This window comes from Pocillopora damicornis, chromosome 2 (genome assembly GCF_964200805.1).
Source record: "Pocillopora damicornis chromosome 2, jaPocDami1.2, whole genome shotgun sequence".
Lineage (NCBI taxonomy): Eukaryota > Metazoa > Cnidaria > Anthozoa > Scleractinia > Pocilloporidae > Pocillopora > Pocillopora damicornis.
The window spans coordinates 8252840-8266817 of NC_142671.1; the positions used below are offsets into that span (position 1 = coordinate 8252840).

Below are 13978 nucleotides of genomic sequence, written 5' to 3' on the forward strand. Positions count from 1 at the left end.
TTGCGAAATTTTCCGTATTGAAGAGTTACAAAGGTGTCACTGTTATGTTTAACCATTCACCTCATATGCGTGTTTTATGAAATAATGGAAGTAAGCTATGGATATTGCTCTTACAACTTATTCAGCAGATTGCAATCAAGAAATAAGCTCCCAGTACAGTAAACTTTGTGAGTCGTTTCACTTTTTTTGTCTTCAGGCTTGCACTAGCTATAGGGCAATGAATATCTAGAAAGAAAGCGGTGTCATTTAAGAAACTCATAGAAGTGAGTAGTTGCAGTAGAAATGATTGGTTGGAATTGTTTAATTCCTGAGTCTGTCTTATTTTTTGAAAAGCATCAGTATAAAGCTAATTAATTGTTCCTTTGAATATGTAGGTCAGATGACTGCCACCACTTTAACCTGCCTGGACCATTTGCCTAAACCTTTTACTTCTCCTTAAGGCATCAATGCAGTATCCAGTAGACAGGGGATGAAATAACCCTTTAACTCCCAAGATCTCATTAGTAATTCTCCTTACTGTCTGCCAAATGGTTCTCATCATGTTAGTTTGGAGAATTTGGTATCGGATCAATTAGTAATCCCGTAATTGATATTTTTCTTTATTCCCATCACATGTCTACATGATATTGTATAGATATCGTAAGGAGAAATTCTTTCTCAATCACTCATGGGAGTTAAAGGAAAAAAAAAATAAAGACAAGGGTATTAGTAACCCCAAATTCTAGAGTTTGGCTCTCTTTCCAGGTTTCGCTCGGCATATTCGCTAAAGAAGCTCGCCAGTCATAGCCGGGTAAAACTCTAAGGAACTATTGGATTGTCCTTGAATTTGATTCCCTTCTGTTTTTCTGTTTTCCAGTAAAGACGAACGAGTTGGTTTTCAAAAGTTTTAAAGATAAAGTGAGTCAAGTACAAACTATCTGCCCAACATTCCACAAAGAGACGAAAAATTGAGAAGTGTTGTAATTTTTATTGGAGCGTTGCGGATTTCGCGAGTTCAAACGCTATATTGGAGGGTGAGGAAAAATTGCATTGACGCATCATATTTGTGAAACGTTGATTTAGAATGTTACTCAAGAGAAAAAAGAGTTAACCTCCCTTAGTTTTTGAGTAAGACACTTTCTTTGCCTGTATTTGACGTTTGAGATACCGGTCTCCGTAAAAAAAGTGGCTCACAAGATTGTACGGGTTTGGATGTCAGGAGTAAAATTTCATCATACGGGAATGCTTTGTTAAAGGTGCTTACAAGAAAGACCGTGGAAATCCTCTAGTCACGTTCACCACATTTAAAATACGAGATTTACAACCAGTTAACCCTTTACACCTTAACATCAACATGTATATTCTCCATGTTCTTTATAGATTTCCTATGGTAGAAACAAGGAGAATTTGATAAATATCAAGAGCTTTTCAATTTTACGTTCATTTCCTTGATTCTCGTAGGCCTAATTTTTGATTCCGCAGTGATACCATATTAGTGAGAAATTAGATGTTAGTCACCCCACGGGGGTTTTAAAGTTGAGCAGATTGCAGCCTTGACACAAATTCTTAGTAAGGAACTTTACAGTTTTTATCGTTCTCCTTCTTTATTGTCACGAACTTGTGATTGACAGAAAAAGAGGCGGAATTCTTTTTAAGGAACTCATGAAACTGAGCGCTTACAGCAGGAAATAAATGGCAAAGGAGGCCCCCCCTTTATTGCAACGGCCGGAATTGAGTGGGCCTGGTTGGAGACGAAAAAAATACTTAAAAGCACTCGATGCTCGAATGAACAAGCACCTTGTTAAGATAAGTGTCATTACCTGTAAGTTCTCTTAGCTGTCCTCAAGAAAACTAATCCGAGGAATTTTTTGACCCAGATAACCTGAGCGGTAATGGTCAAGTAACAGGGAAAATTATTTTTACAAATTTAGCGGTCGATCATTGTCATGAAGTACATGACAAATAATCTTCCACGTTGTGCACGAAACTATTCTCAAGAACGTCAGTCGTTCCTTCGATTCACATTACCCATATTACCCAGGACCGGAATGTTTAAAAGGCGGTTATTAATATTTCAGGTTTACAATTTGAGACTTGGTTGTGATTTCCCTTGCCATTATAGAAACTTACTCAAAGTTTTGAAGAGGTTGCAAAATTGAAGTGAACGAGAAGACCAAAGGTAAACAATAGAACTGTCTGCACAACACAGTTGCCAAACTTAGTACGGCCCTGCTATAAAATAAACCGTTTGTTTCAGTCGCAGTGACAAAAGCATTTAACCTTGGTAAGTAATCAAGGAAGTTTAACACACACTAGGGCATCATATTCTTCAAACTGGACAACTTCTTCAGTCATTACAAAGAATAAAACAATTTGCGATTAAAGGATCGCTCGAAAGCTTCAAAGCTAAATTATACATTTGATAACTTCCACTTGACATAAAAAAATACAATTCTGAATAAAAATAAATCAACAATTTTATCTCCCTCCAAACTGTTTTCCAGAAAAAACGGAGTAAAATAAAATCACCTATCTGTGACCGTTACTTTGCACAATGATTTTAACTGTGAGCTATTCAGCAAAATTTGCTCCAAAATCTATTTGCTTTATAAAGCACTGTACTTAAACAAAATTGTTTCCACTCTCATCAGTCCTGAAGGAGTTATAAAAGAGCAATGATCGGAAAATTCTGAAAAGTAATTGCCTATACTTTCGCTAATCTTAATGTACTTGAAAAAATATTGCGAAAGGCAAGGCAACACTTGTATTCCTATATAAAAAAATTACTAAAAATTTTTCTTTGAAAAAAATTCACCTACATAGATTGTTCACCCGAAAACGGAAGTGACAGGCGTTTAGACACATCCGTCAGCAGCTGTACTGTAGTAGTAGGTGTTTCCATGGAAACGACCTTTTTGAGATCTGTGAGTTTGACCAATGGAGTAGCAAACTGCAATGGAGTAATATTGCCCGTGATGGGTGTGACTGAATGCAATTCGGCTTTGCCTACTTGAGGAATTGCTGGAAGTTGAATTGATAAGGTCTGTTGCACGGGGCGAACTTGCTGAGGTTCAAGCACGGTGACCAAGGGAGTTGTGATAACCGCTTGTTGTTTACCGGCAACAGACGGCTCCAATGAAACAGGTTCAGGAGTGGGCGTGAGTGACCTGGGACTGTAAAGCAGTGGTGCGTTCACAGGCGATGCCGCCATCTTAATGAGTTGGTCTGGAGAAGGTGTTGAGCTACCAGAGGGAGGGGTGGGTGTGGCCCACACTACTGACCCTCCGTTACCTCCTGCTGAAACAGGGATTTGCAAAAAGTAAGCACTGTTCGGGCATGCGTTGTTAACACTAGCAGGACGCTCTGTTGCCGGAAGAATTGGCACCGGCGACATCGCGTGCGGATTGGAGAGCGCATTCATGACAGATCCACCCTGAAATGGAACAGGCGATGAAGTTGTACAAGAGCTCTGTTGAGACTCAGTATTTTTCCAAGGGGACGTAACCTTTCGGTAATAGCTCAATGGTTTCAGAGGGCTTAAGTCGTCTATAAGACTGGCTTGAATGGCTACAGACGTTTGCTCTACGAGTGCGTCGTAGGGCAGGGGTGACGAAGACTGATGGACCATCATTGGACGGGTTGGTCCCCCTTTAGGAAAAGCTTTATCCAGCTCGCGTTCCATGCGCTTCCAACGTTCATCTTGAGAGTCAAACCCCTCCTGTTCTTCTAATAGTTGCCGCTGTTTTTGTCTCTCTAAGAGAATCTTTTGTTCAGGGGATGCCAGATTTAATTTTCCGGTCGGACTTGTCTGTTTAGGGCTGGTAACTGAAGGAACGCTCTTTCCTTCTTGAAGACTTTTGAATGGTGAAGTCGTTGAATGTGAAAATCCAGCATCTGTGTCTTGCCTGATGGAGTACGCATCGTCGGCGCTTCGTCTTCGTTTCGGCTCTGGAGCACCGTCCAGTTCTGATGTTTGTGGCATGAACAAGGAACGACGACTCTTTCTAGCTTCGAAATCGTCTGAATAACTGCAAGCTGAAAGTAACTGCGACATACGTGCGAAACGTCAAGGATGAATAAAGGCCAAATTTCAGGTTCTCAGTAAATCAGGTTGCAGTTAAACTTTACTTAGCCACAGGCACTAATAACCATTAAAATAACCTTTCCATTTGAAAGAGAGGAAAAACCGCGCTTAAGCGTTTGTTAATGGACCTCTTTTCCTGAACAACTAGAATACAGAGGGTAAAATATCTTGAGAGAAAGTAAATAATCAAAGGATATGATCAGGGTACTGTTGGTGTAGTTTCTTCAACTCTGCACGGAATTTAGCTTCAGTTGGACTGCCTGTTGATGAACCCACACCTGCCAATACAAACGGAACCAAGCTAAGACAAGAACAAACTTTCAGCTGTACAATTACACAGAAAGCTTGAGAATGGTGGATTAACTTACCAAACGAAGCTGCGATCTCTTGAACTGAAAAACCATCCTCGCATTCTCGCTGACCTCCTTTCTTCGTGCTCAAGACTCTCTCTGATCGTGAACGCGGCAACTTGCTTTTGCTTGCTTCAGTCTCCCCTGTCTTTGGTCTAATTTGTTGCTGGCTTGGTCTCCGCCTGATAAAACGTCCTACAGCACCTGACCAATAGTAATATGAAAAGATTACGGTGCGATAATAGATTTCAGTTTTCTTTGAACAAGATTTTGGAGACATTTTTTCAAAAAGCTTGTAACCCGTAGATCAAGTGGTGCCCGAGAGTAAGTGCAGATAATATGCGGTACCTAGAGGTTAGTTGTCTCTTTTTCAGTGTTTGATCCTTTAAACTTACTTTCTTCGTCTTCATCAAACTGGAGTTCGTTTCTCTTTTCTCCAGAGACCCTATGTACTGTTGGTGGGTTGTCCACCTCATCTGTAAAACGGGAACAAATGAAAAGAACACATCTTAGACAAGGGCAGCTTGAAGTAACGTGCACCTCCATACACCACTTTTCCGACACAGATGTGTCTTCACATCTGGTAGTTTAAAACATTCAGATCATTGGCCTTTTCAAAGTCACTTGACATGAAGGAGAGGGGCACGGATGAAATCTACAGGGGAAGGGGTTCATTACATCTGAAAAATATTTACAAAGCTCCAAATACACTAATAAGCTGTCATGGTGTCTGAGTGACAATTAGCCTTCTTCAAATGTAGGTGCCCAGGGTGCTTAAAAGTAAAGCGCTTCAAATCTACATTTTCTCTTGGTATCTTTTGATGGGGAGTCACTATCTAGATGAGCAACTTCTAAATTATCTTACTTCACGCTCATTATATAACTAATTGGTGCTTTTGACCAAAATTGCAATACCTTGGGTGTTGGGTACCAATAATTCCAGTTTATCAGGATCTATTCCTATCCATCTGAAGCCAGGTTTCCTTCCTGCCTGGATGCTGTGGATGTGCACTTTCTCTATTAACTGAAGGCTTGATAGTATGTTGGCAATGTCATACAGTCGTCTGACTTTAGCTGAAAGAGAATGATTGTGTCATTGAAAAATTGCCAACAGTATCACAGTAATTGCGTGTCTAAATCCTGCCTCAGATTTTCATTGTTATACATCATATTTTCAACACAGAAAAGCTTGGTCTTGTTAGTCAGAAAATTTTTTTCTATCTTTTTTAAGTACTGGCATGTCAATTTTTCCTTTTTTCCTTCTAAAATTCTTTTCTTACAGTTACTGGTCTGTTACATTTTTCTCCCAGCTGTGTTCACCTTATCAGTGCATATATAATTATGCAATTTATTGTTATTGTATTCATGCCTACTTTTATACTTTGTTTGGCCTTCTTCCTCCTCGCCAATCAGTACATTTGCAGCATCCTCTAGGGTCACATGTCTTGTCTAGCGTAATCAAATATATTGAGTTAAAACATGTGAGGAACAGTTAGGGCTGGTTATTTGCATGAGGTCTAACCAAACCACTGATTTACACAACTGAGGGTTGATTCAATTAAATAAATGTCCTTACACTGCTAGCTTTTGGCCCTCTTGACACTGTTCACAAAAATAAATGTTCTGATAAAAGGTCCAGCTAAATTGAGGATTGTTCTGGGTGGGGTTTTGTTAAACAATGGCTAAACTTTGTTTAAATAGCTGGCCCTTAAAGTTCAATCTAGAGAAGTATTTGACTTAAATACCATTCATATAAAAGCTAAAACATGTTTCACACCTGTTTTGTTAGACCTGGTTGAAAATTGGTTTCCTCAAAGATGTTGCTTACAGTTGTGTTTGGCAACTTAAAATTTAGTGAAATGAAATTAAAATCTATTTATTACTTGAACCCATTGTAAAATTCAATTTGTTCATTTTCTGGAGCTAGATTTCTTTCAGGTGAAAGTAAACCTGGTTTAACTAAACATGCTTTAATGGTGTGAAGGTGGCATTCAACATGTGCATTGTGCATACCTCAGAGACAAGAAACATCATCAAAAACTTTTGACTGAGAACTCCCAATGACTTGTCTTTTCTGCAGTATTCATTATCTTTATAAAAAAATGACAAAAAAATGACAAATAAATGACAATGCATGTTAGCAAGAATTGATGTTTGAAATATTGATCTCAAATAAGTTTTCAATTACTATGGAGTCCTACTGTTGCTGATGTTAAAAATTTGAAATGTGGTAACTTTTAATCCAAATCTGTGTTGGGATAAATTAAAATGAAGCCTATAAAGGAATGATAACAGGGTATAAACTAACAACTGAGAAACCAACAATTACATCTGGGATATTAAAAAAGATCAAAAGAATCATACAAACCTCTAAATTTCAGATTTTTACCAGCTTTTTCTTCTGCTGTACTGTCTTTCACAGTGGCAGGTGGTGGCATGAGGTTGTTGTTCATTTGGGACACATGAGGTTTTAAAGCTTGAACAAGGGACACAAGACTAGAATTCTTTGGGAGGATTAAAGGTAACTGGCTGGACAATGCTGATGTAACTGGAACTTTACTCTAAGAAAACAAATTAAAAAATGTTTTAGATTCACTGGATACATAATGTAGACAGAAAAGTAGAAAACTGATGTTTCTCTTGACCCTGTCAGGAATTGCCTGTTCCAAGATTTCTTCTCTTTAGTTTGTGAACAGGAAATTTTGTAGCACTCAATAATGAGTTGCTCAGGCATGCAAGGGGATGCTGTACAATGTAAATGCAAGATTAAACCTTTTTGCCAAGTTCAAAATACTTCTCACAATCAATTTGACAAAACTTGTCATCTGCAGCAGGCAATCCTAGTTGCAGATCCCAAATTTTACTAGTGTAGCAAAAAAAGAGATAATTTTGCATTTCATTTATCTTGATTACCTTTTCCTTTTTAGTGTCTTTTGATTTTAGATGTTCCTTTCCTGGAAATGAGGGCTTTAATTTCAGCCCTTTTGATATGGCATAGTGCTGTTTTAAACAAGATAAGAAAAAAAAAAGAATGAGTAAAAATTACAAGACTGAAAACATGCTTGCTTCTTGTACATCTCAAAAATCTCATTACAGTTTATTGAAAAAAGATGATTAGGACTCAACCTATTGTGAATATAGCAAAGTTTAAAATGTTTTGAATTGCTAAAATAGTGATCAGAAAATTCACTGATCACTTTGCTCAATTTTCTAAATTTTGACAACCAAAGAAATTTTTGATTCAGACAAGAACTTCTGTTACTTTTCTGTTTTCTCTTGCTACTATGTTTCTCATGAAAAACTTTTGTGTTACCTCAGTTTAGTTCAGAAGAACTTGAATTAAGTACATACTAGAATGGTAGAATTCTGGTTTGAATAAGTGTATTGATAGCAAAATAAATCTCATATAAAATGAATTGGTATATACAGTGCATTTACACTGCAGCCTTCTTTGGCATCACTTAATGCTGTCAACATCTCAATTTTGGAAATCTCAAATACTCCAAAAAAAAAAAACCATCAGAATGTAAGCAACGAAAACATGTATATTGGTGTGCACATGTATGTGTCAGAAGTTCCTTTAATTTTTACCTTAAGCTTTATTAGAGTAGAGGGAAGTCTTGATTTTCCATGCCAGACATATCTGTTCTTTGCATATCGGCTAATAACTTCTACACTTTCTAAAACATTGACAATGTCATAGATTCGCCTCCTTTCCACACCTGTGAAATAAATATAGGGAAGAAATTAAAAGTTCATTCTGCTCTAGCTTTAGGATTTTCTTTTTTTTAATAGATAGTTGCACTACCTCCTAATTAATTTTTCTAGCTGAGAATCTCTCAGTGAAAAAATACCTTTACTGGAAAAACATGAAGATTGGAATTGAACAGAGTTTATTTTGCTTAGGGGTTTAATTAAATAAGGTATTATGTTAAGAATCCTTCCTTAGTCTAAACATAATTCTCTATAAATTCAGGTAATGGCAGAGACCAGCATTGAGAATAATTATGTAAGGTGTAGACTACTTCTGCCTCTAGTTTAAAATTTGGAGAGATTTTGTTTTTCATGAAAAGTTAACTATGTCTACTGTGGCTACACCAACACAAACCAACACAAGGCGATGCTCAACCAAATTTCCAGCTACGTCCTGGTTTCCTCTAACTGTACAACTTAAATTGTTATGTATCTCCAGAATAAACATATTTTTCTTACTAAGGTCCTTTGCCACATCATCAAGGCCAATCTCAATAAACTCGTTAGCTTTTGGGTATTCTGGATATTTGGACAAAAACCTGTTGAGAAAAGGACAACGTCGATTATGTTTTACCACCAAAGAGAACAAAAATAAAAAAATTATGCAATCACACTCAACGTGTTTGAGAAGTAATTATACACCTGTGTAAAAACAACTATTTCAACCAAAAAAGTATACAGATTTTAAGATAACAGACATGACATCCATGGACTAACTTTGCCATTCTACGAAACGTGACTTCAGTTTCTACTTAAGAGAGTTGGTAACGCCATCTCGTCGTTAGGGAGGTAAGATAATATAATCCTTCCTATATTTTAGGGAGAGGCAAGAAATAGCTGTCGTGTTCTTACTTTATCGAAGTAAAAATAATCGATTAATATTATTATCGCAATCAAACGAAGGACAGTCGCCTTTTGGCGCATAATCAACCTTGCTTCACCTTTCATTACGAATTCAAACATTGCCACGTTTAACCAAATTTGGCGCTAAACGGTCGATCATGATACAACGCGCCCATTTGAGAATTTAACTTACTTCTGACACAGAAGTCCCAGCGACTTGTCTTTCCGGCTGATGGTTATCTTGTTTTCTCCATATACAACATGAGAAGATTCATCACTCAAATCCCGCTCACTTCTAAGTGCATCAGACTGTCCTGAGTTTGAAATTAGCACACTCGCCGCTGAGTGGAGCGTCTCAAAGGTGTTAAAACTTTCACCTGGAAATAATTCTCTCTTCCTGGTTTCCCGATCGCGGATTGCTGGACTAGCAGCACTGACGAGCATTTTAAGGTTAGCAGTCGGAGTTAAGGGATCGTCTCCACATTGATTTGACGAGTTTTTGCCTGCTTCGGCAACCTTTGGTGGTGTGACTGGCGGCCCTCGGTTCCAGATACTATTCAGCTGATTTGAAGTTTGAATTTTACAATCTTCGGTGTTGGGAGCTAGCATTAGTTTCTTCGCCTCCATCGATAAATCGACAGTAGTTATATTAGTTCCTTCACAGTTTGTGGCTATAGAGGAAAGCTCTGCCAGCGAGGGATATCGACGTAAAGGAATCGAATGCGATGAACTAACACAAACACTTTCAGTCTCATCATTGTCGCTCGCTATATAATCTGTGTTTGAATGATCGCCTACATCCGAAGCGACGAAAGTCTGCGTAACTGTTTTAGATTCCATAATATTCCTGAAATAGGTCGAATCGAAAGAAAATCATTTGAAAAGTCCTAGCAACGAATGAGACGTAGTTTGAGTATACAAAACTATTTACACATTATTATATGCTAATGACAGAGATTCAGTTTAGCGCGTCCACTAGCTCTTGATCATACTAAAAGGTTGTCTCAGATTTTCGTACGATTTCATTTCTAGTGTGGAAAAGATAAGCTAATCACAAGATACTTCTGAAAAAAATCCAACAAGAGTTAGATCAGGAAAGGATGATACGCCTGTGTTGAGGAAAATGTAGCAAATTGAAGTGCTTATTAGCTACAAATTTCAAGAGGCGCGAGGCGCTACGCTCGGAGTAGATGATCACGTTACTACAGTGTGTAACTTACTACTTGATTTAAGAATCCGTCAGTTTTTCCTTGGGAACAAGACACTGCAGCGTTGTTGAAGGCTCATATGGACCAATTTCACTTAAGGAGCTGCGAGAAGCTAAACTAACTGAAGTATCACCTCTCCTTTCTCCCCTGGCGCAACGAAACCGCGTTATAAAGCGGTTGTGAATTTTTGGCGCGTTCAATTTTACGCGGGGATTCGGCTCGTCACTTAACCTCCGTTGTTATCCAATGAAATTCTCTTATTATCCTCATGTGATTAAGGCTGACAGACTGGCCAGGTACCTGAGCTAGAACTCAGTTTTTTCGGCAAGTAACGGTCAAGCTCGGTTACTAAGCATGCACGCTTTGCGCGCTCAATTAAGATGGCGGCAGCTAGAGGAGGTAAAGATTTAAATTAGTGTTATTGTCATGTTGGAGCGCCATGATTTAATGCTTTTACTCACTTCTATAGGAACATGGAGGCCGTACAAGGAACTTCTTGCGACGGTAGAACGAGCTGCTTTGTACAAGAAAACTCCAGAAGTTTTTCATGAACTAGAGGTTGCATTGGATAAATTCAATCCAGATTTTATCACTTTGCTTAAAAATCCGGTACGTCAAATTACTGATCATGATTCTTTTCTTTCAGATAGCGTTACAATGATGTAATGTGCTCCATAATAATCTGAAAATTTGATTTTTTAATTGTTGTTGGGTTTTTTTTCCAGCTCTTCGTTTTCCGGTCTGATCTGATCTTCGTTCGAATTTAAGTCAGATCATCACACTTACGACTGTACTGTGTACAAAAAGTTCAGAAAGCTTCAAACAAAAGGATAGAAACTAGATATGAGAGGTATCAACCGTATCTGAAGATCTCAGAAGTTAGGCATGACATCTGCTCACCGCAAAGATATGCGTCAGTCAATTCGAAGCTTCCACATATCCCCTTCCCCCGAGGGAGCATGTGGACTTTTAAAGATTGGTTCACCCAAAGTGCCCATGGGCTTCTCAGGGCAGGAATGTTGAAGCTTCAAATTGATTGGCACATTACTACCTAGAATCCTGCTGAGATGCACTGTAAATCTTATAAGTATCTGATTTGTAACACTTGACCACCTGTCTTGGAAACTTTATAATGTTTCTGAAATTGTGGTATCCCTTGACTCAACTTACTCTTATTCTCTCTGAGTTCTTAGAGTGGTAAGTGGAGGATGTAAAATTGAAATTTGAGGGAGAATCTGTAAATACTGTTACAGTAAGTCCTCCTCCCCCCTCCCCTCAAAAAGACAAACAAACATATGAACAAACAAACAAAACCAAAAAATTGAAACTGATTAAGCCCAATTTAAAAATTTACTCTACTTATTTCTAGTGTTTCATATCAAAAGGAGTTACCATTTCTTTCTTTTAACTTGTAGGCAAAAAATACAGACCACCGAGAGCAATTGAAGAGAGCCCCCACTAATGGTCTTCAACTTGCTGGCTTTACAGAGAAACAGAAGCTTCCTGAGCAGTTTGTCAAGGAGGCCCTCATTCTTAGTGACAGTCTTGAACTGAATGAGTTTGTGTGTGTTGAGTTACTTCTTGCTGGTGAACAGCAGCAACCCAACTTTCCTGGCCTAACCAGAGGTTTGGTGGCAGTGCTCTTGTACCATGATGGGAGGAGATGTTTAATTAGTGCCTTAAGAACATTGATACAGTCTAGAGAGGGAATAACATGGACGTTGGGCCTCTATGAAGAGATGACACAGTTAGTAACGACATTCACTGATGAACTTTTGAAAGAAGGTAATGGGTGTTTTTATAGAAATGGGCGAAATATGTGTCATATTAAGTTCAACAACTGTTTGTGGTACTGCTTACTGAAAAACATTTTTAAGAGAGGGAAGGAAATGAAGTAAGCTAGATTACGAGGTTGCTACTTATTTCTACTTATATATCTTTATTTAATAACTTCTGTTAGGCTGTCACTTTTTTCAACAAAAGTCAAACTATACCTACATTTTGATTTGTTTCTTATTTATAATCTTTTGGAGGACAGACTCATAGATCACATTGCAGTCACAAAATTTTGTTTCTTTATCACATGTAGGTAAAACAAATAGACTATGTTGCCATATGTCTGTTCAGTAACACATCACAGGAGACATGGGTATGTGGTGAGAACATTAGCAGGACGCACTAGGCTGTGGTTTGTGAGCTGTTTTGTTTTAACCACATTTTGGTGTGATTTGTGAACCCTTACTGAACAGATGCATGGTGACATGGAATCTATTTTTTAACCCTTTACACCTTAACATCAGAATTCATATTCTCCATATTGTTTTCTGTACATCTACTAAGGTGATGACTAGGAGAATTTGACTGACGATCAAGAGTTTCTTTAGTTGGTGATCATTTCCTATATTCTCATGACATGAATGTGTGATTCAGTGGTGATATTTTAAGGAGAAATTAGATGCTAGTCACTCCTAGGGGTTAAAGGGTTAAAAGACACATGACATCATGGAATCTACAGTAATTGTTAACAAGACACGTGGCAACAGGAATCTTGATGTTCAGTGTACTGTGCTTGCTTGTTATTTCAGGATTGGTTAGAACAATTCTTCACCAACTTGAGCATCTTGACGTTCAAAATGAACTTGACAAGTTGGAGAGAGGACAAGCCATAGGTGATGAACGTCACAAACAACAACTTATTGACTTTATCACAGATCAAAGACAACTCTTGGCTGAATGTCTCTTTTGCTTTGCTTGCCAATTACCGCTACCAAAAAGTGACTGCCTACAACTGTTGTCTTTTCTCAAGAAATGTCCCTCTACAGATGCGGATGGCTCACTTGACAGTGTCACTCTAACTCTGTTGATGGCCATGTTGTACTGTTTAAATGTTGATCCTCTGGATGAAGCAGCAGACATGCAAGGGTCTTTTCAAGGTTTGATCATGTATTATGTCTTGTAACACAAGCTTTATGAAGCTAAATGTACATCATGATATTTTGAATCATTTGTGTCTCTAAGGAGCATGGGCTTTAATTATTAATTATTACTAGAATGAAAACCAGTAATATTAATTTGTAAGGTAAAAGACAGGAAAGGAAGATGAATATTGTTTTGGATTGGAACTAATGAACTTGAAAAACTTAAGCAGAATTTTACTCTTGATGCATAAATTATTGTTTGGCTCTGTCAAGTTTATTTTAGGTGTTGTTATGGATTAGTCATGGGTTTTGTTTTTCTTCTAATGTCATGAGAAAAGAAAAGTTTTCTCAAGTTCATTATCAACACTGAAAAAAGATAAAACTGTCTGTTTCTATTTGTCTCTTAACTGAAACTCTCCGCTAAGGTGTCAGTTTGATTAATATTGTAGTTTTTTTTGTTTAACTAAGATGGTTTTCTTTTGAATCATAATTGATTTCCATATATTGCAAATTTGTTTTGTGAAATTGGGCCCTGAGGGTGGAATGATTATGCTAAGGATATACATTTAACCTTTTAATTCCCAAGATTCACTTAATAATTCTCACTACATACTACTAATCTTTTCCTTGTAAAATAAACATGAGGATATGGTCATAGACCAAAATAACACCTTCTAACTGATAAGATTGTCTTCTCTCATTACCTGTTTATGAGATAACTGATTGGAATGGCAAGGAGAAGTTGCATTTGAGTCACTTCTGGGAGTCAGGTGTAAGAGTGAAATGCAACATTTTCTGGTCATGGTAGGAGTCTATATTGTATGTTCTTTTCTCTTTTTTTTT

At 37.7% G+C, this 13978-nt stretch overlaps 2 protein-coding genes across 2 annotated transcripts in view; one reads left to right on the forward strand and one right to left on the reverse strand.

The window, feature by feature from the left end:
- Positions 1-2301: 2301 nt before the first annotated feature.
- LOC113685181 (uncharacterized) lies at positions 2302-10415 on the reverse strand. The gene is made up of 13 exons (XM_027202660.2): positions 10230-10415; positions 9203-9856; positions 8626-8705; positions 8005-8135; positions 7327-7413; positions 6782-6974; positions 6427-6503; positions 5787-5862; positions 5329-5487; positions 4809-4889; positions 4432-4617; positions 4261-4341; positions 2302-4035 (listed from the first exon to the last, which is right to left on the reverse strand). The coding sequence occupies exons 2-13, from the start codon at positions 9847-9849 to the stop codon at positions 2795-2797; spliced, it is 3039 nt and encodes a 1012-aa protein (XP_027058461.2). The 5' UTR covers positions 9850-9856; positions 10230-10415; the 3' UTR covers positions 2302-2794.
- Positions 10416-10548: 133 nt separating this feature from the next.
- The window catches only part of LOC113685147 (nuclear pore complex protein Nup205), a 24874-nt gene continuing 21444 nt past the window's right edge, over positions 10549-13978 (forward strand). Inside the window, exons 1-4 of the mRNA XM_089195303.1 lie at positions 10549-10616; positions 10687-10826; positions 11633-12002; positions 12803-13150. Of these exons, the coding sequence (XP_089051429.1) occupies positions 10598-10616; positions 10687-10826; positions 11633-12002; positions 12803-13150 (877 nt within the window). The 5' untranslated portion in view covers positions 10549-10597. The remainder of the gene's footprint in view (positions 10617-10686; positions 10827-11632; positions 12003-12802; positions 13151-13978) is intronic.

Excerpts from the sequence above, each read along its gene's own strand:
- LOC113685181 (XM_027202660.2), bottom strand. The coding sequence starts at position 9,849 with ATGGAATCTAAAACAGTTACGCAGACTTTCGTCGCTTCGGATGTAGGC. Across the intron at positions 8,136-8,625 it reads TGATGTGGCAAAGGACCTTA|GTGTGGAAAGGAGGCGAATC; the intron begins GTAAGAAAAATA and ends TTTATTTCACAG. Across the intron at positions 4,342-4,431 it reads AGAGATCGCAGCTTCGTTTG|GTGTGGGTTCATCAACAGGC; the intron begins GTAAGTTAATCC and ends TTGTATTGGCAG.